This window comes from Mixophyes fleayi, chromosome 3 (assembly GCF_038048845.1).
Source record: "Mixophyes fleayi isolate aMixFle1 chromosome 3, aMixFle1.hap1, whole genome shotgun sequence".
Classification (NCBI taxonomy): Eukaryota; Metazoa; Chordata; class Amphibia; order Anura; family Limnodynastidae; genus Mixophyes; species Mixophyes fleayi.
The window spans coordinates 109,112,015-109,138,599 of record NC_134404.1 but is presented as its reverse complement, the minus strand read 5'-3'; the positions used below and the strand labels follow the sequence as shown (position 1 = coordinate 109,138,599).

The 26,585-nt window shown below is 36.7% G+C and overlaps 1 protein-coding gene across 4 annotated transcripts in view; it reads right to left on the bottom strand.

Moving 5' to 3' along the window:
* The window catches only part of NLGN1 (neuroligin 1), a 565,297-nt gene that overhangs the window by 251,094 nt on the left and 287,618 nt on the right, over window positions 1-26,585 (bottom strand). For 3 of the 4 annotated variants that reach the window (XM_075202152.1, XM_075202151.1, XM_075202153.1), the window contains one exon: window positions 608-667. The exons of the other annotated variant lie outside the window; for it this stretch is intronic. In XM_075202152.1, coding sequence (XP_075058253.1) covers window positions 608-667 — 60 coding nt within the window. The remainder of the gene's footprint in view (window positions 1-607; window positions 668-26,585) is intronic. 4 annotated transcript variants of the gene reach the window in all.

Below are 26,585 nucleotides of genomic sequence, written 5' to 3'. Positions count from 1 at the left end.
TTAGCTAATGTATTAAAAAAGTTTTGTTTTATATACAAACGTGCCAACTATTTATTCAAGCTAACAATGCTTCTTGATGTACCATGTTGGTGTATCGATAAGTTTTGAAAGATAGAAAACAAAACTCTACATCTTAAGAAACATCAAAATTTTGGATAATGAAATATATTGATTTCAGTCTTTTGTTTGAAAGTAAAATACAGCACCACATATTCTCATTAGCAATATTCAAATGAATATATTCAGGGGATGTTAGAAGACATGCAAAAAGAGTATGTTGAGAGACTTAAAACAGTGTTAGTTCAAAGAGTTCACAAAATATATTCAAGAAGTGGGATGTAAGTTATCAAAAATTCTTGTCAAGAACACAAGAAGAGCTTTGGTGTACACACTTACTGTTTGCATAAAAATGTAAAACGCAACAACATTCAGTCGAAAAAAAATGTAGAAGAAAATATAAAACAAGCAAGAAGACAAAACACATCAATCAAAAATGGGATAAAAAGAAAAACTCTTCAAAATAGAGACAAGAAGTCAAGAAAAAGAAAAGGAGGTATATTTTCAGGGATTCCTTGTCATGCAAATCAGTTTGGTGGCAAAAAAATACCTTCATCTTCAGCACCTTCATTATCACCTAAATCATCTGTCTGTTTCTTTGTAAGGGGACCTAGGATTGAGAATGGAAACATGGAGCAAAACAGTTCAAAAATATAGCATACAAAAAAATGAAGAAGAACAGCAAAATATTACACATCCCCAACATATTAAAAAGAAAAAGAAAAAAAAAAGCATGTATGCTCTTTGTAAAACTGCCAAATGTTAAAGTAGCAAACTAGGGATTTTAACGTTTTACTGCTTATAGCACACTGCATAAAATAATATCTTATTTAACTGTAATCCTGATAGTAGAAAAACACATAAATATAATTCTTAAAATGTTTTTGCAACTCATTTTAATAAAGTTTTTTGAAAATAAAAAAAAAGGCAGGTTGTTAACAGCAAATAACGACATTAGTTTTTGGTTGTATTATATTAGAAAAGCACATAGCCAAGTCAGTAGAATTCACTGAAACATTTACAGATGAACACACACATGATTAGAATCTGTTTCAAGGCCACACATGTCTAAGCAGCAGCACATTGTAGTTCTGTGAAAATATTTGGCATGCACTAAACAATATCACCAACAAAGATGCTCGAGTTACTAGCTTCAGGAGAAAATAAAACAGGACCATCTCATGCATAAAAAATAGCACTACAAAGCGAGTGGAAGATGAAAAGGTGGATGTCAATAGCTTTTCATCAAGAGGCATGCATTGCGTCAACACAGTCCACAAGGAGAAACTGGCAACACTCTGTAAATATACTTTCTAACTGTCAGGATGATGTATCTTAGAAAAATGTTAAAACTCCTCAGGACAATGGAAGCATAATATATCACCAAGCTCTTTCAAATTGCGTCTCTGAAAGACTCCATCTTAGACAAAAACTATGGACTATATTTTGAGATGTGCCTTGGGCAAGTAAAATATATCTAAGAGAACTTTTTTTTTTAAAATAAAATGTTATGTAAACATTAATATTCCATCCAGCCACAAGGATAAGATCACAATCTACACCATTGTCTTGAAATATGTAATGTTTGTTCTTGAAATTAAAAATTTAATTATTTAAAGAAATTGCAAGTGTTTTTGCTGAAAATATCTTTCACTGTATGTCACTGAAAAAGAAATAAAGAAAAATATGATTAGACCACCATAATAAAAAAAAAAGCACCATAGGCTACTTCCTCTATAAATATATCATAGATAAACTTCTGTTCAGTGAATGTACCCATAGTAAACACATATACCTTCTGGCACTTTAAAATGTATTTCTGCTGTCTATCTTGTGACAATAATCATTAATTATTTAGGTCTATATAGATAGATTTAAAACTCACATTTTACTGTAGTGATAAGGATAACAGGACTTTGGAGAGTTCTAAATTTAAACGATCACCACAAATTAAAATTTAAAGCTAAAGGTCCGCTTATGGTTAAATACATATTGTAGAATGGCATATTGTTACATTTATAGCAGCTAAATTGTTGCTTTAAAATATATTTAAAAAAAAGTTCCATACCATACCTCCTTACATTGTCTCGGAGGTGATTGGGACAATGTTAATGGTGGCCACGCACACATACGGGATCATCAAGGGGTGAGGTCATGCCTTGATGGGTGTGTGTCACATCCAGTGGGGCTTGCTTAGCACTTCCAAAGTGCTAAGCTGCCCCCAGCTCCACTACCCTAAAAAAGTTTAAATTTCCGTAGCTTTATTAGATGTCCCCACTCATAATTAATAGCAGGGGCATAACTCTCAACTTCCCGGAGATGGGACGGTCCCGATTAAATGAGGGCAGCTTGGAGTTACGTGGGCCATACTATGACTGAAAATAATAGGGGAACAAGTATATATTTTTTATAATTTTGCACTATCTTTGGTGCTCACTGGCTGTATTTTATCCTACAGTTAATACTCACATGAGTAATTGTAATTGTTACCGACAGCTATTTCATATGAAGCAGCTTGAATTGTTATAATAATTTTAATTTAAGTAACATGGCAAAACAAAAAGTAGTGGCCCTACCCATACTCATTAAATGAAGAGACCATTTTGTCTTGCAGCAGACAATAATAAAACTTAATCACTATTTTCTTCTGTTATAATGTAGCCTGATGACAAAGTCATTTATTATACCAATTATTTTCCTGTATAAAATGAACAACCTTGACATCTACAGACAAGAAAAGTGATGCTCTTAATGCTTTATTGTGAAAATGCTGCCACTAAATATTAAGCCATTGCAATTAAGCTCATCACAGAGAATGATGTGTTGAGCAGTTACCGTATTATTAAATCTGTTAGTATATGTTATTTCTTTTCATTGATATACCAGACCAATACATCTTGTCTGCTTTAAAGACCTCTACTACAGATGTACATTACCACAGTATTTTAGCACTTAGTGGATCAACTTGAGCCATTAAACACCTCATTAAGGGTAATTTACAAACTGCAAAATGTGCAGTTTGCCCCTGTAAAATGAGTCTGTGAATGCTTTTCTAGGTTGATGGATGCCCCAAAAAATGTAAAGGGGGGAAACATTGAGAAACATCACATTGCTACTACAACCCCCTTTATTCTTTTACATTTCTATATTTGTGTTATTATTATTGTTGTTTATTTATGTAATGCCAATCATATTAAACAGTGCTCTATAGAGAATATGTAATCATCACATTAGTCCCCGCACCACTTGAACCATAAAAACTCCACACAACCTGCACCTCTATCTGAAGCTTTCTCCTTTAATTAGACAACCATAGGGGGTGTTGTATTATGAACCAGGGTGAGGGAGGTTGTTTTGAAGAGAACAAATAACAAAGAGAAGATGACCAGTAAAGAGCTATAAAACCTCTAGAAAGCCTATCATTATGCAGGCTTAAAACCATCTATTGTTCACACCATAAAAATAATGAAATATACCCTGATATATACAGCCATCCTGTGGCTGATGGCCACGGATTAGGATGATCTGTTCCTTACCTCCTTTCATCCCCTGCTGACCTCATCACACACGGGGCATGTACCACATGACATGCCAGCTGTGCCACATTTGCAGGCAGCAAGAGAAAGACTATGACTAAAGACTATGCAGTGCTGGAATGAAAGAAGGTATAAGTGGGGAGAGAGGGGTGATTGCAATGTAATTTAGGTGGGGTGTAGTCTACTAATTTAATGGTGAGGATGGGGGCTAATAAGTTAATAGTGTGAAGGAAAGATTAATTTATTGGTGGGGTGGTGGTGGTGGTACCTATGTGATAATTTAATGCATGGGTGGTTTGGGTGCTAATAATTGAATGTGTGGCTGAGTCTGGGCAGAAGAGTGGCTTTTATTCAAGGTGAATACTAATTATTTAGTGATGGGGCTCTTTCCGGAGGGTAATAGGTTTATTTATTACATACAAATACTAATAATTTAATGCCAGGGCTGTTTGCAGCGAGTGAGGCCTAATTATTAAACGTTGGATCTATTGATTTGACATTGTGACTGGTTGGGGTAGGGGGCTAGAGTGTGCCCTCATTGCTAGGCTTTCCATATTTAATGTACCTATCCCTTTTTTCCAAACAGGACCCCAGCATTTCAGGATCCAGACAGCAACTGAGCTTAAGACATCAGCAGCAACGGGTGGTAAATGCTGCAATAACAGGTAGGAGAGAGCAGGACAGTCTGTTCTGATTCTAGTGGGGCAAAACTTTGTCCCGATCTAAGGGGTGTGGCCTAGACTATGCACTCTATATATACACTACATTCTTTGTATATTACAATATGCCACTGGCAATGTCCTTTGTGGGCTGACCATGGCCACTCTAGTGACTGGTCACACCTCTTTGTTGGCTGGTCACAACCTTTTTAGTGGACCCCTATCATTGCAGTCCCCTGTTGGGCCCTTCATGCCCCAGTTAGACACTTTTTACAGTTTGAATTAATCATGAGAATGTATTACCGGTGTTCTTTGGGTATTACATTAACTCGAATTGCATAATTACATTATTAAATTTTCAGTGCACCTAGAAATTAGTTTTTTTTTTAGAAAAAGTTCAAATAGAAAATACAATGTATGCTCAATTAAGGGTATAGGGATGAGATCCCATCTGAAAGACTTCAGATGTCATGGAGAATTCACAACCTTTTCAGGGAGCAAAATGGCCTGTACATGTATCTTTTTCACCCTTATACCTAAAAACAATAACTCTGTTCAGAAAAATTAACTCTGGAGATATATCAAAACATCTCATATTTAAAATCAGGATCATCTCAAAGTAGGAGTTATTTTGATCCCTCACTAAATGGTCCCTCTAAGATGTGCACTACAGAAGTGAAAGAATTAAAAGTTTAAAGAGCAAATAAAACCACTATAAGACATTAATATATATATATATATATATATATATATATGAAAGGTTATGTAATACTGAGCATAGTAATATACCTGAAATAACTATACAGGTCCACAATGCTCTCTTTCAATCCTCTGCAGTTGGTTGCCGTGTTAAAAGGAAGTATAATTATAACTAAACAGAGAGACAATGGGGTAAAGTTATCAAGCTGTGGGTTTGAAAAAGTTAAGATTTTGCCTTTAGCAACCAATCAGATTTTAGCTGTCATTTTGTAGAATGTACTAAATAAATGATAACTAGAATCTGATTGGCAACTATAGGCAACATCTCCACTTTTTCAAACCCGCAGCTTGATAAATTTACCCCAATAGCTGACAGATTCAGAAGCATCAATAATAAATGGAAGTAAAATGGAACTGCTGACATCATGATCTGGAAGAACAATATCTGGTAGAACAGCCCTTAAAGTGGTAAGATATGCGAAGCAGAACCCACATACACTGCAAAGTACCTACAGAAAGGTTTTACTGATATAAGTGTTGTTGTTTACAGGTCCACACTACAGTGTTACTTACACAAAACATACCTGCAAAGTGTTGTGGGTTCATGAAACAAAAATTAAATGGTTTGTCCACAAGCACAATAGACACATTTGGAGAAAAAAAGGTAAAGAGTTTGAAGAAAAGGACACCCTGGCAACCATTAAGCTTAGGGGGGCATCTATTATAATTTGGAGTTTAGTGGCAACCAGTGACACAGAACTTATTGTCTGACTGGAAGGAAGAATAAATTCAATTAAATACCAACCAAAACTAAAGTCCCAAAGTCTGTGAAAATATTGAAGCTGAAAAGATTTTAGATATTGCAGAATGACATCAATCCAAAACATCCCTTACAATCAACCATGTAGCACCTGCAGGGATGAAAGACTACATTTTTGGATTGACTTCACAGCCCCCAGACTTGAATGTTATTGAAAATCTGTGGGGAGATGTGAAACATACAGTGTATGCAAAAAGACCTAAGAATATTTCTGAGCTGGAACAGATATGAGGAAGATTCTACTCTGGTTACAAAAACCGTTGGCAAGCTGTGATGTCTGCCAGAGCAGGAGTTACTAAGTACTGACGGACAGGTGCCCAAACATTTGCACATGTCACATTCAAGGTTTTTTTTCAATTTGTTAAAGGCAGAAAATTATTATTATTTGTACAATAAAATGTAAGAAAATGTGCAGTAATTTGTATAAACTTGAAGCTGTTTATTCCGGACAGCACTTTTTATTCCTGCAGATATTGAGTGACTGAAATCATTGTCTGATGATCCCTATTTCTCGGTAGCCATCGTCTACTCTCTAATACCCTTTTGCATGATTCCACTTATACAACTGTGAGTAGTACTCTTGGAACCTTATTCACTTCCTGTCGGCCATTGCCAAAAGCGTCAAAGTGAGCTAGCATTGGAACTCCACTGGTTTCGTTACAACTAAAAGAGTATTTTTCCTATTTTAATATAATGAACTGGGATCTACACACATTTTTTAACTCAATCAACAATTTTCTTAGCTGCTATTTTGAATCATCATTCCTGGCTATTTCTAAGGTTCACCCCTTGTTTTTACATTCTATTTGATTCGTAGATCATTTTTAGTTATAGATGTGTTACAAGTATCTATTATATATATATATTTTGATTAACATTTTCTTATGAGAATTATTGCTATAGTTAAAACCATATTAACTATTTGTCAACCTGCATTGCTCCCATAATTATTGTGACTTCAGCGATGTATTTTATTTTTATTTTTGTGAAGTTTGTATCCTGTAGATATTATGATATTTTTACTTAGAGATCCAATAAAATATGCAATTTGACCAAACTTTTGCAAACTTGAGCAAAATTATACATTCCAACGTAATACACTCTACTTTTCAGCTTTATTTTTGAATACATATTTTCTCTGTTCAGACACTGCAGTCACTTGATTACATACCAGCCCATTGAGGAGAATGCTAGGTTGGGAGTGGCAGGGTAGTGGTTGTAAATAAAACAATGTCCAAAGGAAATATATTTGCAAAAAAAGTTGTGACAGGCTCTCTTTATTCTCATGAGAATGTCAACTTGAAAGGTTGCATTAAGAATTACTTTCTGCATAACCCTGCACAGGTTTAGTTCTTAACACAATCATTTTCAGATCCCACAGCTTAGAGGAAGCCATTCTCTCACCCTGAATCTCTGTGTAATTAAACTCAAACTCTGTTCTAGCATTTCTTTTCTTAAAAGACCAATTAACCAGTAAATCAAGTTGCTTTATATAAATTATGTAATAATAATAAATGAGGATGGTCATACTTTTTTAACCTGGCATAAAAAACAGAGGTAATCAACCTGTCGGTGTGGACCCTTACTAAATGACAGAATCTGTGTTTGGGGTGCCCTGAGGGCCAAATACACAATATAATCTTTTGGGAACCGCTTATTTTGGGGTTCTAGAACAATGGCGTACTTGGGAGGGCGTACTTGAGAATCTGTGTTTGGGGTGCCCTGAGGCCCAAATACACAATATAATCTATGGGGAACCGCTTATTTTGGGGTTCTAGAACAATGGCGGACTTGGGAGGACAGGGCATTCAATTCCCCACGATGCATAGTGGAGTGCCTCCAGACCGGTCATGAAGCCCCCTTGTAGCGATGTAACATGACAGAATTTTCCTAACACACCATAGAGGTGCCTAAGTAAATCTGTGATATTCGGATACTGTAGTACCGGGGAATGAGCCAAGTCAGACATCGCCAAGATGTCTGGCGGCTCATCTTGGGGAACTGAATTCCTCTTTTAGAGTCCTAGAACAATGGCAAACTGATAACTGGTTCACAGCTAAAAAAAAAATAATACAACTAATCTAAAAACAATCTAAACTATATAGGTCACTAAACACAGACCTGCCTTTCTCCCAATGTACACTTAAGTGTTAGTAAAAATGCAAAATGAAATAAAATGTATGCACAGAACAAACTGGATTCTTTTACCCGTTTTTGTAAAGAAATGAACAAAGAGTCTACTCTGAAAACTGCGTGTGGAGCTACAGTAGATTGAAAAGTAATCTGTGATCTGTACAACATGTGCCGGCACAAGTAAATAAAGAGTTTCCTCAGAGATTTAGCAGTTAATTAAACTTTACCCTCAACATTAAAATTTGCATATTTCTTTATTAGTTTGAAGCAGCATTTCAATGTACGTGGAAAATAATAAAATTACACATAACATTTAAGGCTTGTTAGCTTTAATCCTCTCTCATAAATGCTGAACATGTGAGTGTTCATGGGAACACAATAAGGGTGAATGATTCTGATTAGCCAGCTTTAGTGTCACGCAAAGGGCTTAATGTAAAGGGACAAATACATAAAAATAAGACAGAGTATTATGTAACTCTTAAGGAAAACCACAATAAATGTATTTAATTAAAGCAACTAATACAAGTCAAGCCTCTGCTACAATTATCAGTTCAGTAAGATGTACGGGCTAAGCATAATGTGTTACAATAAAATACAGTCTGTGTATTCTTTCCAAACTAGCAACGTATAGCGAATACTAATATTGGAGGTGGCAGAATAGCCAAAGTAGATTTGCCATTATGACAACAGCATTTGTCCATCATAACTAAACTGTAGGATGTGTCCCTTTCTAACTACTGAATGTCTGGTTCTAAGCTCTTGCTATTCTAATTCCAATATTAAAGCATATATATGCATATTATGCAAAATGACACCCCTCATTCTGTGGTAATTAATTTGTATTATCTAGACCAGGCCTGTCCAACCTGCGGCCCTCCAGATGTTGTGAAACTACAAGCCCCAGTATGCTTTGCCAGTAGACAACCTGTTGATAGCTGGAGGGGCATGCTGCGACTTGTAGTTTCACAACATCTTGAGGGCCGCAGGTTGGACAGGCCTGATCTAGACAGTGATTTCAGAATCAATATAGTGGTATATAGTCATTGCTTAGTGTCCTCCTTGGAAACAATATGATGGGTCTGAAGACTTGTGTTTCTATGCAGCTCCCGTTCTTCCACGATAGACTGAAATATGCTATATATTATGGCACATTAGACTCCACTGCAGGTTGCTATCATATTACAGTGATTCGTGGAACAAGAATGATGCACTAAAACATGTGGCGGCAGATTGGGACCAGGGGCAAACGCAGGATTTTTAGAGGGGGGTTTTCACACCACGCCGCCAGTAAGTGTAACCAGCACGCATGAGGACGTAGCTATAATTTTAGAAAGTGGATGACTGCTCTGCAACTCTTTCTATCCCCATAATATACATGGGCAATGGTGCGTACACTACAGTTAGGTGCACGCAGCTCTCCCTTTTCAAGCAGAGCCGTGTGAAGCGGGGGCACCATCCAGCCACCTCAATTATACAGTTCCCTAAGCTTGGAGGGGGTTTCATGGCATTAAGAAACCCCCCTGGTTTGCCTATGGTGGCAGAAGTAGAGCCTTTGCAGTGGATGTAACAGGTGCGGGCACGAAGGTGAGGGGAACCGGGCAAGGCTGCTCTAACCTCTACGCTGGCATCCACTCTGCTCTTCTGTGCAAGTGTGGGAGGTTGGCCCTAAGCAGTGAAGCCTGGTTTGGGCTTTGAGTTTCAGAACTGAGGACCCAAACGGGGCTTCATGCCCATGTGCAGACTGCCTCGTAAGCTCAGAAGAGAGGAGCTGTGGTCTATGGAGTGGATGGGCACCTGTCAATGCCCCCAGCCACCCTCCCCTTAAAATTTGCTATCGAGTTTAGAGATTTCATGTTAAGTCCCTGGCTGCAGAACCTTCAAATGATTCCCAATGACTTTTAGAATCTATTAAATGTGCACTATATATATATATATATATATATATATATATATATATATATATATATTTATATATATATATATATGTTGCTGTTAGCCGTCACCACACATCATGACATGTATCATTTTGTTGCATTCCCATGTTTGCTGTGGATTTTGTTGATGGACTTATGGACAAGACACATGGTTCGTAAATGGGAAAAGTGAATCTAGACTTTTTAAAAAATTACATTTCTATGGTAGCTAAGCAAATTACTATATACATTTGTTTAACAGTAGTTTGGTGAATTAGCATGGCCGTTCTATAACATGTTTCATAAAGATGTGGTTGTATTTTACAAGTAGTTTACCTGTGCTGCTTTCCATTAGTCCATCCAATCAATAATATGATTATTTACAGGCATTGTTATATATTTTTTGTTTTATGATTAAAACACCAACTGAAACATCTCTGCCACAATAAGGGTTAACGCGACCAGACAGCTACAACATTGTTGAAACAAAGTAAAAAGACTCAAACACTTGCACTATTCCTGGCTGATTGCCAAGTATCACTGTTGTGTGAGAGATGTGATAATCAAATAAATGTGGGTTAACAGATCACAAGTAGATAGAAACAACTTTCATATATAGCTATTTATCTGCCACAGTGGAACTCAAAGGTTAAAAATAATCATTTGCTTATAAAGGTGTCAATGATGGATATGGATTAAACATTTATATAGTAATCATCAAATGTACTGCCTTTTATTTATGTTGCTATTGAATATAAATTAATTAATATTTGGTAAATACTATTTGGTATATCAAATAATTAAGAAACTTGGTATTTGAGCAAAATAAAGCACGGTTAACAATTTATTTACTAATTGAAAATACACAATAGTTTCGGCAAAATAAACAATCTTGGAATCCGGCAACTCATGGCCCACTGACTAAGAACCCCTAGGGTAAGTGAAAGGTACAGACCATTTTTAATTGTCTCCTTACCATACAAAATATGCCAGTAACTAGAATATATTCGTTGCATTGTATCCTTTTGGACAAGGCCTAATTAAGGGTTTAGGCCACCCTACGCTAATACTGTCAGAGCTCCCCTTCACCTTCCACGAATGTGTCCTAAATGTAAAATTTGTCTTTCTTAAATGCCCCCCCAAACAATGTTTATGTATGGATGTCTTCGAAACTCACCCCCTTTTGGCTTTTTTAAAGGGTTGTAGCAATCCTTGTCACTCATTTTGTTTTCATTAAAATCAGAACTGTATAGTGTAACAAAGGAGTGAATAAGCGCTACTGAGGATGAAGATGGAGGGGGGAGGGGGGTGTTGCACTTGTTGCCATCCTTGCCTATCCTACTCACTTATCCTTAAGCGCCCACCCAAGAGTGGCTCAGGGTCTTCATCCTTTACCATGTTTATATTATTCTTTCATGTTTTCTTTTTTACATGGCAAACAACTATTTTCTTAGATTTTAAAAAGAATTCCAGTTTAAACCTCTCCCTGCCATGATTTTTGCACTCCAAAAACAATTGTGCGCCACCACCAAATGCCTTACGCCCTAGTCTGCAGCCCAGTCAGCCAATTAGATAATCAGGCCCTGCTTTTAAATCAGTTTTCTCAGATGCTTGCTTGTTACTCACAGACAAGGATTGCTTGCTTAGAAGGATGTGCGCTTATCTGGTGTGGATATAACTTAGTGAGCAGAGAAAAATGACCTCCCTTAAGGCAACTAGTGATTAAATTACTTTTACCTCTATTTTAGAGTTTTGTGTTATACAATCGGTTCCCTTTTAAAATTATATTTGGGATTGCATGTGAGGAAAACATGCTGACACATGGTGTATAGAGCTACATAATTAAATTTCATAAACAAAATGATGATTTAGTATCTAGATAATACAAGTGACCTTCACTGCTCAGGGCCTAGCTGCACGTCTCTAGTGCTCAAGGGTCTGTAACTGACCATGTTTAACACATATCTCTGCGTAAGCACATTTGTTTCAATTCAACTTCATTGCCAGTTTGATTGACACACTTGTGCTTAAGGGATGCTATCCTCCATTTGCCTATGGCCTTTTCTTGGAATTCAATCGCTGTTCAGATCTTACTTAAAATCAAGGTTCACACTGCCTCAGTAAGAAGAGACACACAAATCATTATTGTAAAGCAAGCAAAAAGTTGAAATGTCTTTAAATAATGAAAAATTAACAAACTGCAGCAGATACAGAAGGAAAGGTTTCAGCACATCTGACACTAGATTAATTGAATCCTTGTATTGATAGACACTGTGACATTAGAAAAGTCATATAAAACGTTGCACAATCACATTTTAATTCCTGCGGGATTACTGGGCTCAGTGACATAAACTGGTCAGTTATGGTCTTGTCTAGAGCAGCTCTGCAAGAGTGAGGCGTGCTGGCTTTATGCTTTGCCTCCCACAGAGTTCCCCACTGAGCCAGTAATCCCAAAAGATTTTTAAAGGAGATTGTGCTGTGTTCTAAGACTTTTCTAAAGTCAAAGTCTCTATCAAGGAAATGATTCAATCAGCCTGCAGTCTGGTGTTCCAAGCAGTTTCCTTCTCTATAGCTGATCTCTTTGGGGTTTATTTGATGCAGCTGGATATCGCATTGGGAGATTACTATCTTCGATGTGTGCATGAGTGCTGGACTGTTCCATTTTCAATTTTGCTGTGATTAATGTTGCTCTATAGTTATTAAAAACAATATTTTGCTAATATCACCCCCATTATATCAGGATTATGTTGACATCAACACTATCTAAGCGTTATAAAAAAAGTTCTAGAAAAGAAAGCACACAAGAACATAATCTGGACTACTTTATATAGAAAATAATGATGTTGAGCTTGACAGTTTATGCATAAGATTTTATGAACCAATTTGTAGAAAACATTGTGAGCATAACGGGGGTCATGTAGAGTTGGTCGCAACTTACACTTGCAACGCAAGAGTAACTAGAGTCCCATACTTTGCTCTGTATTCCAAGCATGTATAATCATCATTAGTTCCGATCATCTTCATCAACATCATCACTATTTATTTATATGGCGCCACTGATTCCGCAGTGCTGCACAGAGAACTCACTCACATCAGTCCCTGCCCCGTTGGAGCTTACAGTCTACATTCCCTAACACACACACACAGACAGACAGAGAGACTAGGGTCAATTTTGATAGCAGACAATTAATCTACTAGTATGTTTTTGGAGTGTGGGAGGAAACCGGAGCACCTGGAGGAAACCCACGCAAACACGGGGAGAACATACAAAGTCCACACAGATAAGGCCATGTTCGGGAATTGAGCTCATGACCCCAGTGCTGTGAGGCAGAAGTGCTAACCACTTAGCCACCGATATTACACCAGGGGAGAGCTGCCGCAACAGATATGCCTCTTCTCGGCATAGTAAGTAATCACCTCTCTAAGCGTAAAGAGGCACACAGGGAGATACATATTTGTCTGAGCGGAGAATGAGGGCCTATATCATTAAGAGAGCAAAACAAAAAAAGAACTAACTTTGCACCATGTCAAACTGGAAGGGGAGGTAAATTTAAAATGTGATGGCAGATTTTTAGCTCGGATAGGCCATGTCTTAGATCAACTTTAAATTTCAGTGTAAAAATAAAGCTATCAAGTATTTGTGTGCTACATAAAAAAGCAGCCAGTATTTTCCTAAATGGTGTGAATACATGTTAATATTTTGGGGAAGGGTTTGTTTAGACAGCACTGATTTATTTATTGACAAGATAATAAATAAGATCTGAAACATTAATAATCACATAAATCCATTAATGTCCAATATAAAACTCTTCAATTTGCATTTCTACCATAACTCACAGGACGTGTTTTATGCCAAGGTTATTAAGCTATATAGCTACATACATGATCAAATGTTAATAAAATAGAACAAAATAATACATATTGTAAGAAACCTGGGAAATTCTACAAAAGCTTAAAAGATCTGTGCTCACTTTGCAAGCCCAATCAGGTAAGAGTAAAGTATAAAGACAATTTATTATGTTAATCCTGACTTGATTGTGTGTTGGGAGCAAATATATACGTCTGCTAGGCTGGGGTAACACTTACAACTTTCGTAAATCATGCCCTTAGTCTGTAAATGCAAAATAGAAATAATTAGTTAATTAAATATCAAGTACTAAAAATATACTCCCCCCAACATATAAAATACACAAATATTATCTTAAAAATAATGTCTTTTTACCAATAATACCATATTCAAGTAGAAGTTGAAAAGAAAATACCAAGATAGAATACAGTGCATCACAAGCAATTACACTGACTATACATAATGCTTATGCCATAAAACACATAGCAGGTACAATAAAATAACATAGTTCAATTAGTCTTATTGAGACTGATGGCCTACATACAGAAAATATTTGTCTGTAAATGGTTGAGACAGCCCATATAGTCAAACAAAAACTCAAAAGTTCACCGTAATTGAGCCAATCCAGAAAACATCACTGAAGTATAAGAAATAAGCAAGTATAATGTCATAAAAGTCCAGTTTGTCACGGTTCAGACACTGAGGCTACTTACTGGTATTGACACTGCTAACCTGGAGGCGCGGAGTCTAAACATACTCCTGGTTTTCACCAGGGACCCCTGTAGGGAAGTTTGGAATTCCCTGCAGGAGTACGCAGGTCGCGGCCCTCCAGGCGAGCCACCATTGAAGTGGCGCTGGTAAAAGGTACAGGGCTGACCAGAGGTTGGACGGTATTAGGGTCAGGAAGAAACGTAGTAAGACAATCCGAAGTCACACCGGGCTGGCAGCGCAGTACAGAGGTGGCGAACAAAAGCGTGGTCAGATGGTCCGGGGTCAAAGCCAAAGGAGAGAATAATGCCAAAGAGATCCGCAGGGAAGGTCAGACAAGCCGGGTCAGGAGCCAGGGAATCAATCAGGAAACAGCTGGACACTGTGAAACGCTAGAGCAGGGCAACCAGACCATGATACTCTGGCACCCTAATGGTGCCAGAGACTTCCTGATAAAGGGAGGGCTGAAGGATGATAGGAGGACGGGGGTCAGGTGAGGACAACAGCGTCCCGTCGCTAAGCAACAGGACGCGCGCTCCCGCGCATGCGCCCGGCAGCCGAGTGGAAGTGCGTCATTTGTCCCGTTGCTAGGCAACAGGACACGACGGGTCGAAATCAGACGTCCGTCCCCGGCACTGAGTGAAGGTGCGGGGATGGCGCCTCACATAGTTTAACTTCAGATGATTCCCTTATAATGTATCTCTCCTATTTGCATAATACTGCACAACAAATGGCTCACTTAAAGTTACTAAAATGTTGACATACTTATGGACTGGGGAGCTGGACTACTCTATAACCCAGGGATGACACCAGAAATGACCCCCCCCCCACATTAGAATCTGCGGTTGGATCTGCACCCTCAAGATCATTTTACAGGTGGCCAGATTGTACATTTCAGTTGCTGTCATTGTTTTTAGTCAGCTGGCAACAGCAAAAACCTACAATATTGCTGATAAGTTTCCATGAAAAAGTAGAGAAGGGATAAGCTAAAGGAAAGTAGCTATTGCACTATGCATCCATAGACTTATCCTGGACACACATGCAGAAATGTTGACGGGAATACCAGACAATTATTCCAATAGCAACACGCGTGTGCTCTTAAAATGATGTACATACTGAAAAATGAACAAGATGAAACTGATCAATTCACTTTCAGCAAAGTTAAAAAAATTGGGAAATCAAATAGCAATTGTTTTGCGTTCATCAAATTGTGTTGACAGAGCCTCATGTGATCTAGCAGCTCTGCCCAATGGTCAGTGGCCAAGGCCAAATTTGGTTGACAGAATGGCCTACATGAGGTCAGCATTAGGCATGCTGGCCACATGTATTCTGAAGAATATATTCCGTATCCTCTCTGATAAGAGAACACTTTCATAAAGTGCAAAACTTTAATTAGAAAATGTCACAGCAAACAGTATTTCTGCTTTCACAATACTAATTAAGCTGGGAGTTAACAGTGTTAAGATGATTAAACATTTCTCCTTGTTGGGCTTCAGACAATGCCAAATTACATGCAGCTAATGAAAAAAAAAGCCATTTACCTGCCTCATAACTATTGCAACACGCTGCAGGCAATGTATTTTAAGGTTACAAAGGTGGGTTTGTAAGATTGGTCCTTGCTTATAAAGCCAGAGATTCAGTCACTTTAGATTCAAAGATTTGAGGTCAGCACAAGTGTGAGCTTTGGGTTATTTATTGCTCTATGATTACATTGGAGTCTCTTCATTTAATAGGAAGGACTGTACCTGTAAAATGTTAATGTGTATTATGCTTACAGCTACAGGAATGAATTCTCCAGCTTTGCAGCGGTACACACAATAAAAGAACATGTCTATATTTGCCTGCTCACCCTTCGTTTAGCCCATTTAAATATGAGACAAGCATATCAATATTCAGAGCGATATTCACAGAGGAAACACAAATTATTCATGACTAGTCATTTCCTCGATAAACATATTCATATGTCTGTTCATAACAATGTCAGTGTTCTGTGCAACAGGTGTCATACACAGCAGACATACGTAACTAGAGATGGAGCGTGTTTCTTTGGGACGATTGGAGAAAGCATGTGCTTGCCACATGGTATCCCGATCATACTATACACCTCTAACAATGTCACAATACAATATGGTAATATGGATTGTACTAAGTGGGCAATGTTAGTATTGTGCAATCAAGGTGGTTCTCCGCTCTCCAGGAGGTATTTGCGTGTGCCATTTATCCAAGAGAAATCTGCTCCATCTGTAGGCTAAATGACATAACAGAACAGCAATTTCATACAGGTTTGCATATGCTACATAAAATATATTACTCTGATTAGGTTTAATTATTTGTTTCACAGGATGAGATAATCAAGGAACATAGTTTCCATTAACTTAGCATACTTGTCAACATTTTCAATTCAAATTCTGGACAAATTAGACCACTCTGTCTTCTCAGACAATGCTCTAGTTCCACCCAGTCACACACACAAATTGCCTTGACTATACCTTCTAGTGCCTGTCCACCAAAAATAAGTACTGTTCATGGACCTCAGGTCCAGCATAGACACTCTCTCAGTTGTGTATGATGGAAGGAAAGAACCCACAAATGTAGACTGTGTTGGGCATTTTTGGAAATCCAGCATTGAAGCTGTTTTCCCTAATGTGATAACATATAACTGGATTTGCTTCCATATAACACTGCTGCGTAAGGACAGACCTTTATCAATAGAACATATTTTTTTGCTCTAGAAGTCTAGAACAAATAGTATCTTAATATTTTATGCATAAATAACCAGTTGCAATTATGCTTACACATCTAAACTGCTAAAATAAGATCTTTCTATGTGCACAAGATATGAACATAAAATTTATGAGTTTACTTTAAGCTGTTCACAACTTTCTAAAACATAACAGGGCTTTGTTTGCCAAATACCTTTGGTTTTAACACTTCTCCTTTGCAGAAACAAAGGAGAATCAGACCACAATTTGGAATGGATAAGCCAAACTATTTCAGCAAATAGCAAAATGTATTGACCATCAGACCATGACCAAAGAGATCCAGTTATGCAAAATTAGGTTCAATGGTGTAAACTGAGTGCCAAAGATCTGCAACATATCATCCAACCATTTAGTAGCTTAACTCGATTTGTGCTATGTGTCATATTTACTGAGGAATAAGAGGATGCCCTCTTTATAAACTAGCGTCCTGCAATCTTAGGTCTTTTCAATAAATACCTGGATCCCATTTTTTGCATCATCTGTAACAGTTTCCCATTACATAGCAACACAATGAAATACATTTTTCTTCTGTTTTCGCAACAATAATTTCAGTTTACTTTGTCTTTTGCTGCTACAATAAAAATGAAGTATTTTGTAGAAATGTACATAAAAGGTTAACATGCTAATTAGCATGAGATATACTATGTAGTGATAATTGTTTTTGCACTACAAAAAAACACTGCAGTAGCCTGGTGATAGCGTTTTATGCCTGCCAGCTGTAATACCATTACATTTTGTCATTCAGAGATTACTTTGCCAATTTAACATCTGCTCCATATCTGCCTATTACATTATATCACAGCAAGGTAAAGCTAGGATTTCCAGCAATAATAACAATCACTCGTAAGGATAAATTTAACCTTAAGCTGGTGGCAGGCAGAATAAAACTTGTGATCTGAGTTTTCAGAAGCTTATGTGGTGAAACATTTAAACTAATAGGAAACTTTGTTTCCCTAACACAAGACAACACTTTAGCTATAAAGACAATTAATGCAGCATTTTCACAGGACTCTTCTTCAATTAACAGTTTCCACTAGGGGTTCTGTGAACATTTAATTGGGGCTAGGTTACCATAGTTTTTATGATTGCCTTTGTGGCATACCCTTAATATTTTAATGTAGCACCTGACTTGAATTTAAAAACAAGTTCTTACTGTATGTAGAAAGTACAGACACTTTCCAAACCACATGTGTGTCAATTCTTCTTCACCTAAACAGTTAAATTATTAAAGATATGTATTAAAAATGGAGATGGCTGATATGTGACAAAGTCCAGGTTTGCCTTTAATTTGCATAATGTACAACCTGAGGAGGATCAGGCCAGTTAGAGTGCGTTGAACACTTATAAGCCAATCAGAAAGGATCAGCAAATGTCTATAGCCTTACAAAAGGATCTTACAGACCTTCATTCATTCATTTTCTCTGGGTTGCTCTGGGGACAAACAATTGTGAATGATATTAGATGATTGTGACTTGGGATGTTAGGTTTTCATATACCTAGGCAATCGAGTGTTTGCTATCTCAGATTCAGTATTATGATACAAAGTACAGTGTGGTGCATAAAAACACAGTTATCCCCCAACCGTAATTGGCACCATTAGGTATCTAAGTTTACAAATACCAGGCAATATACTGCCATTTTAACAGCTGTGTTTGTTGCAACACACTGGTGCCAAAATCTCAATTTTTTTCTGCACTTTCACAATCACTTATCAATCTATCCATTCCCTTTAATTGAAGCCCTTATTGTATTATCAAGTTTATTGTATTGACTGTCAGTTACGCTACACACTTGCGCAATGAAAAGTACCTACAAATTTTGTTTTTACTTTAAATATTTTGCTTAAGTCAAAATGAAGGTTGTATAGATATGAGTCAAGCACAAATTATAGACTAGCTATTCCATGTTGGTTGTTCAGATGATAATGAAACATGCACATCCTTAGCTCCCAATTTATCATAGATCTTTCTTTACTTAATCACACATTTACAGACTTTGTGGACAATATATTGGGTCCTATTAGTGGTGGAAACAAAGTTTTTACAAATGTACAGCAGTTTAAGAATGAGAGAGTATGTTTAGGATGTGGAACACTGCTATGGTAGTCAAAAAAAAGGACAATTGTGTTCAGACAACCTTGCATTGCTAAGGACATTGCGCAAGAAAAGAAGCAATGCTAAAGTCAGGGGTAAAGAAGTAAAAAAGCACAAATGTTCTCAGACAACCCCACATTGCAAGTAAAGAAATTTAGTCCTGTTGCATAGTCATCTTACTAATTTACAATAACCAAAAATGCAATTGGTAACAGGCATTTGTCTGTTGTAAGCAATGCAAATAAATCTGTGTTTGCAAGTTTTAGAGACAAAACTGCAGTGGACAGACTATTTTCTGAAAGCTTGTGATGCTATATCAAGCAGTGAGGATGAATAGGAAACAGTCAAATACTACATAGCGCTGCAATTTAGAGGCACATGATAAGAGTGAAAATTGCCTGCCCCACCAACTCGATCTGAGATTGCCCCCCATCTCATCCACTAAAAAAAAATTACACTGTATAGGAAATTTTCAATTACCTCCCCTGAGGTAAAGGGATGTTTGGGAAACTCCAGCCAATAGCTCATGGAGGTGGTTTGCACCTCAGTGACCAACACTGTGTTCATGTTTGTGTGCTGTGTCAATTTGACCAGCAACAGATTTTTACATTTTTAGTCTATATTAGTTAATTGTAATTGTTTTTGTTTTTCCAGGAAATTTTGAACTTTTCGGACCTGAACTGGCTTAGTATAATCTATGTAACATCATGTCTACTGAAACTATCCTCTTGGTAACATACTGGATAAAATATATATTAATTTTACAGTGTCAAAAAAATCTTGTTACTGGTGTCTAGGTATTATTAGGGCTGGCTTTTTGCAATGCAGATTATAATCAAATAAGGTTTTATTACGACAATACAGTGCTATCCAGTTGTGCACAAGCATTTTGGTAATAGCATACCATGTATGTGAGAATCCTTCTACGTGTTACTTTACGTTTACCTGTGCCAATGCATTCTGTCTCTCATTACAATTCCCATAAATAGTAGGTGTAAAAGAGCTTCAATATCTCTGCTGTTGTACCTGTAATGACGCAATTACGGAGGGCAGAACTTGAGCATAATGGCCTCTAGCATTACACTGCTGTCTGCACATGCCAAAACACATGCTCAGATTAAGATATGAACTAGCTGGAAGACAGCAAATTTCAAACAAATACAGAATAATATGTGGCCTTTGGCAGGAAGCATTTCAAACAAAGAAATATATGTTTGACAAGAAGTACAGCTAAGCACAGAGTAGTGACCCATCATTCCAGGCAGTGTCCAGTTGTAGGGGGGGGTGAGGTGAAGGTCACCCCCCCCACACACACCTGAAGCAGTGCATTCTGGGTTAAGGTTTACAAGCTCTAACTCAAGCTGAAAAAAGCCTCTTTGTTACATTACACATCTTTCACCTGGAGCCTACTGGACACACACTGCAAGTTTCCACTGTAAATTAACTTATCCTGCAATAACTTCTCTCTATGACATAACTTTCTTAATCTTATACCTTATCTGTTATTCTGCATGCATTTTAGCAATCTATTTCTATTAACTTTATTATCCTTATTATCTATCTACCTTCTTATATCTGTCCGTATGTTATGTTTCCATCTATTTCTATTACCAGTCCTAAAATATAGAACTCTGCTATATATATATATATATATATATATATATATATATATATATATATATATATATTTATATATATATATATACAATTTAACCCGTGCATGATACTCATGCATTCTAGTCAAATCAAGCTACTTAAGGTGTTAAAAAGGTTCTTGTCATGCATTTGGGCCATAGCCCAGGCCTCAACCACCAACCACTCCCCACTGTCACCCCCGGCAACCACCAACCACTCCCAACTGTCACTTCTCCTTCAAGAAATATATATATATTTTTTTTAAATCTTTATAAACACTTTTAACAATTAACAAATTTAATTAACAAATTAAAAACATCTTAGTATACCAAATTTCAGCCCTTTCTGATTTTTTTTCCACACACACTAAGAATTTAGTAGGTATATTAGATATATATATATATATATATGTGCGTGTGTGTGTATATGTATACATATGTTTATACATACATATATATATATATATATATATATATATATATATATATATACACACGCACACACACACACACATGCAAGAGAATAACCCTATTTACACATGCTTTTTAAAGGCTGTTTCCTTCCCCCATCTATGTTTATATTATCTGCATTACAATGGACTCCGACTTCCTCCTCCATCTATCTCTTGCAGGCCTTTACTATCCCTTAGGCTTGGACATGTTTCCTACTTACTCAAACACATCCTCTTACATACACACATACATGCACACAGGCATTTATCTTTCTTACACACATGCATGGTGCATGTTCCCACTCTCTCTTTGCACACATGAAACACTCTCACTACATAACCATGCATACACAAAGAGCAAAGACTGATAATACACTCATATACATTATTTCTGTCTTTCAGCATACACACACTCGTACATACATATGGACATCTACACACATACACACACACACACACACAAACACACGCACATACACACACATACACACACACACACACATACACACACAATCTAAATAACATCATGTCTACTGAAGCTATAATGTATTATCAGTACTGTATGTAAGCATTTTATGTACTGTGTACTTGATTTCAAAGCTATCTTTGTAAAGTAAAAGACTTTGTACCTTGTGTGTCTGTTTGTATGTTTAGATAACTGAGGAAAAGGATAAATCTATTGTTTGTTTATATTGATAATGCTGTATAGTCAAGTGAATGATAGATTGGTATTAATTTATCGATTAACACATAATGGTGGGCTATCTGATGTGGAGATCAATAGATGTGTAATACTTAGGCTGTATAAAGCCTGATCAAACAAAGGAATCACGTAAGTCACTCTTACGGATTTCTAGTTGGGATGCATAAGCATTACAACAGGGATTACTTGTATACGGTTGGCGTGCTACAAGTCGAATGTTTAGAAAGGTTGTGTAATATAATGCGTCTTAAGTTTATTTCAGATGTCATGGATGCGTGCTATTCGACGAGACTAAAAGAGCGAAAATGTTGCAAATTACATTATATCCCAATAATTAATGAGATTAGTTTTTAATAATATCAAAATCATTGTATCATTACTATTGCAGAAAACCAAGTCCCTAGTACAGTAAGCATGTGCTTATCCAGGTCAGGACAAAAGTCATTGCAGAGAATTAAATTCTTGGTCTGTGAAAACATTCATCAGCGACATATCTCTGCTAATTTTTCCTTGCACATATATGTATGGCTCAAATATATGGGACTCACACTGTTTAGGGTTAGGACCACCCTATTAGCAAAAGCGCCGTGGAGTAGCGGGTGGCTTAAATATACATTTGCAAATGTGTTCAATTGAGACTGTTGCATTTTTATGAGTAGAAATGGCAACTCCTTTGCTGGCTATAGCAGTGTGCTGGGGGATTTTCTCTGTGATTGTTCTGTTTAGGATAACACCACCCTGTCAAGCACCTGCTATGAGCCTATAAATTGATTGAGCAACTTCCACTTCTGTATTTGTCTGAGAGGCATGTTGGTGTCAGTAGCTGAGGGGGAGTGCTGGCACTGTATTGCCATATGGAGGCTTCTGGGGTACCTGGGGTAGCTCTTGGTGAGTTAACTCTCAATTTAAAAACACATATATGTACGGCACAAATATATGGGACTCTCACTGATTAGAGTAAGGACCACCCTATTAGCAAAAGCGCCGTGGAGTTTTGGGTGGCTTAAGCATACATTTGTAAATGTATGCAACTGAGACTTTTGCATTTTTATGTACAAGTAGAAATGGCAGCCCCTTTGCTGGCTATAGCAGTGTGCTGGGGGATTTTTCTCTTTGTTTGTTTGTTCCTTTTAGGATAACCCCACTCAATCAAACACCTGCTATGAGCCTATAAATTGATTGAGCAATTTATACTTCTGTATTTACCCCATATAGGCATGTAGGAAAATAAGTGGAGATTCTTTACCGCCATAAGTGGTATAACATGTGCAGTTGGACATCGTGATGATGTGCACATCCCAGATAATTGAATTCCCACTATTAAGTCTAATCTTATGATAGTTAAATAAACAACCCAATTCCTCATCAAAACTGGGAAAAGTGTTAGTACCTTTGTAACACATAAATGGTACCAATTAATATGCACTTACACAATTTACAAAGTTAATTCTTTACTTTCCTGCCAAATATGCCAAAAATAAAATAAAATTCCTGTATTCTCACTACAGTTACCGTTAAACATTTAGCAAAAATGCTAATTTTTTTAATTCTCCCAAAAATATATCTTAAATGATTAACTTAATTCTAGATATGTTATTTTTATACGTTTCCATTCTATCCAATCTTTAGCTGAAAAAAAGATTCCGGCTAGATAATTATTTCTAGGCCCTATCTGTTACATATGTTTTAGCAGCATTACAAGTACATTTTAGGAGACTTTAGAGGAGAACAAGCCATTTTTCCACAAATAAAACTATTATCCCAAATTGTACATTGAGTGGTTAGGTTATATAAGCAAGCATCTGATAAAAAGTATTGGTTTAATGTTTCTAGAGCAAGTAAATTAGTCAAAATGTTAATTAGTATCCACCTAACAGGAACTGGAGATAAGCCAGTGCCATTTGAAATCTGTTCTTTTTCTACTTTTAATGATTGAATACCACATTAAGGGGCCTAATAAAAATGTGCTATAGATTTTGTTTCCTTACCAGTCAATATGAATGATTGATGTATTCATCAAAGTGAAGTATGGAATTTTTATGAGTTACGCCGGTCTACTCACTGGTCAGATTCAAAAAACAAGTATGACAGGCGGTTATTAATTCAGACCATAATGAATTGCACCCTCTAAACAATGCACAGTTCTTCTACATGTACAATACATTTTGTATTATCTGAAAAGTACATTAAGTGACAACGTTACATATTTCAAGGGATATATAATTCTAAAATGTTACAATAGTAAAAAAAAAATCCGTAGCAAAGTTCATCAAAAGCAATACATTGGAGGTGAATATAAATGCTTCTATTATGACTTCTACAACATTAATAAGCACAACAGTTAGCTTTATCTCCTTGTCTTTGATCTTTGCTCCAACAATAGTTGAATACAATTCAAATACATTAATACTGCCCTTGTAAGTCAGTATGTATCTCAAACAACAAAATAAAAAAAAACATATCATGATAAAAAAAACCTGTCAAGGATATTGAAATATTGTTCTATGGTTTCATTATACCTGTAGAACATTTTCCATGGTAGTGGTATAATCTCATTAGGCTTTTGGCATAATGGCAACATCCCATTTGTAATGTATTTTAGACAAGTAATGGTAAATTCATTAATTAATATATTTACCCAAATCATAATAGGAAGATAGTGGGGATATTTGTAACAGAATGGTGCATCACAAATTAATTTCCCTCCTTTAGGATAATTATATGTGCTTTTGGATTTTGTTCACATTCATGTCCACTCCCCAATATTGCAATAAAATAATGTTTTTGCACCTTAACTGGCCTTTCTTTGTTGTGTTAGGGCAAAACACAGACATCTTCTTCATCTGACCTCTGTCCCTCATAGGAATTGAACTTTCATACATTTTGTAAAATTGTAATTGATGAAGCGCTGTCTAATAATCAGGGACCAGGAGCCTCAGACCTGCCTCAGCCTATGTTACCCCGTTCATAAGCTTTACATAGGAGGTATAGGATAAAATGAACAAACAACTCGAGTTAGCACCACATCCATCCCCAGAGACACCACTGTGGAAACATCCCCTCGTTCCAATGGGCTGCACAGCATGTTTTTGTCCAGCCTTGGACACCTGCTGCCTTGGACAGATTCCTCCATATTATGGGTGAATAGGCCCCAAGTTTTTGAGATATGAGTGGAAAACACATCCTCCCTCACACTCTCCAATATTACTTCATCCTGCTGAAAAGTTTCATACAGGCTGCCGATACAGTTTGAATGTTTCTGTATTTATACACCAGGAAGATTGGGCACTATTTCACTACTATATAGTTCTACTTTATTTGAGACATTTGAACAGGGAGTGAGATTTAAGGGTCTCGCTGGCTGGTGCAAGATGGTCGATCATATATCAACGCATAGCAAAATCCTCAATTACTCAATTAACACAACTGTACATGTAAACTGCTAAAAAATCTACGCTAGTTGGTAAATGATTTGCGCTAAACTACAGACTATCGTATCCTACCTGTCGAGCTTGTTCTGGCGGAAATGTGGACACAATGATACATTGTTACATATTTGATGGGACTATCCTAAAAAACTAGATTCTGGGACAGCATATTAGCCTCTGTCTCGCAGATTATTAACATATGACCAGCAAAAGATCCTTTAATCACCCTACTATGCCAACCACTTAGATTAATAAGCCACATTGTTAACGCAGCCAAACTTAAAATTAGTAGTCACTGTAAAAAAGATTTACAACCATCCCAGAACATTGTTGTTAATAGAATCTTGCACACAGCCTCCATAGAGTACATAACAAGTCTCCTGCACAATATAGTCAACAAGTTCTACAAATTCTGGGACTCATGGTACCTCCATTATAACAGTACCTTCCTGTTATTAGCTTCAAACCTCCATGAATTTCATCTTCTTTGATAACTTCACATTTTAGTCTCCCGAAACCCAATCTCTTTTAACATATTCATTTTACCCAATTTACATTCAACTCATCACACTCATTTCACGCTGACTGGTCACACTACCAAAAGTTAATTTTTATTTTAATATACAATGTTTTAACCCCATTAGATAGGCTGTTGGGTTTGTTACCAGTTTATATTCTGTTTGTACTATTTTTTACATCACTTTAAATTTATTTGACTTTTGTATTACAATTCAACTGCCTGTTCTGCGCTCAATTTTGTTTTTGCTGTTATAAATAAAATGCTAAAAATAAAATAATGTACTGCATGTTTGGTCTCATTTACTTGTCTATTAAAATACAGAGAAAAGGTTGCCTATTGTCACCATGTACCATGAAAATCTTGCCAGCCATACTTGTTTAGAGTGCTATGGGTTTATTTACTGTTTCACCGGGACAGAACTGCTTGAGGTATGTAAATGGCACCCCATTTACAAAACAATGTTGATAAAATAAAGGGTGTAAAAGGTCTGTGCAGTATGTGTAAAGTAAGGAACGCTCATTTATTGCACTTAGATTTTTATGCATACAAAACTCCTGGATTATCCACCACCCAGAGAAAACAAATGACTAATTTTAAAAATAGGAAGATAGAAAGATTTAG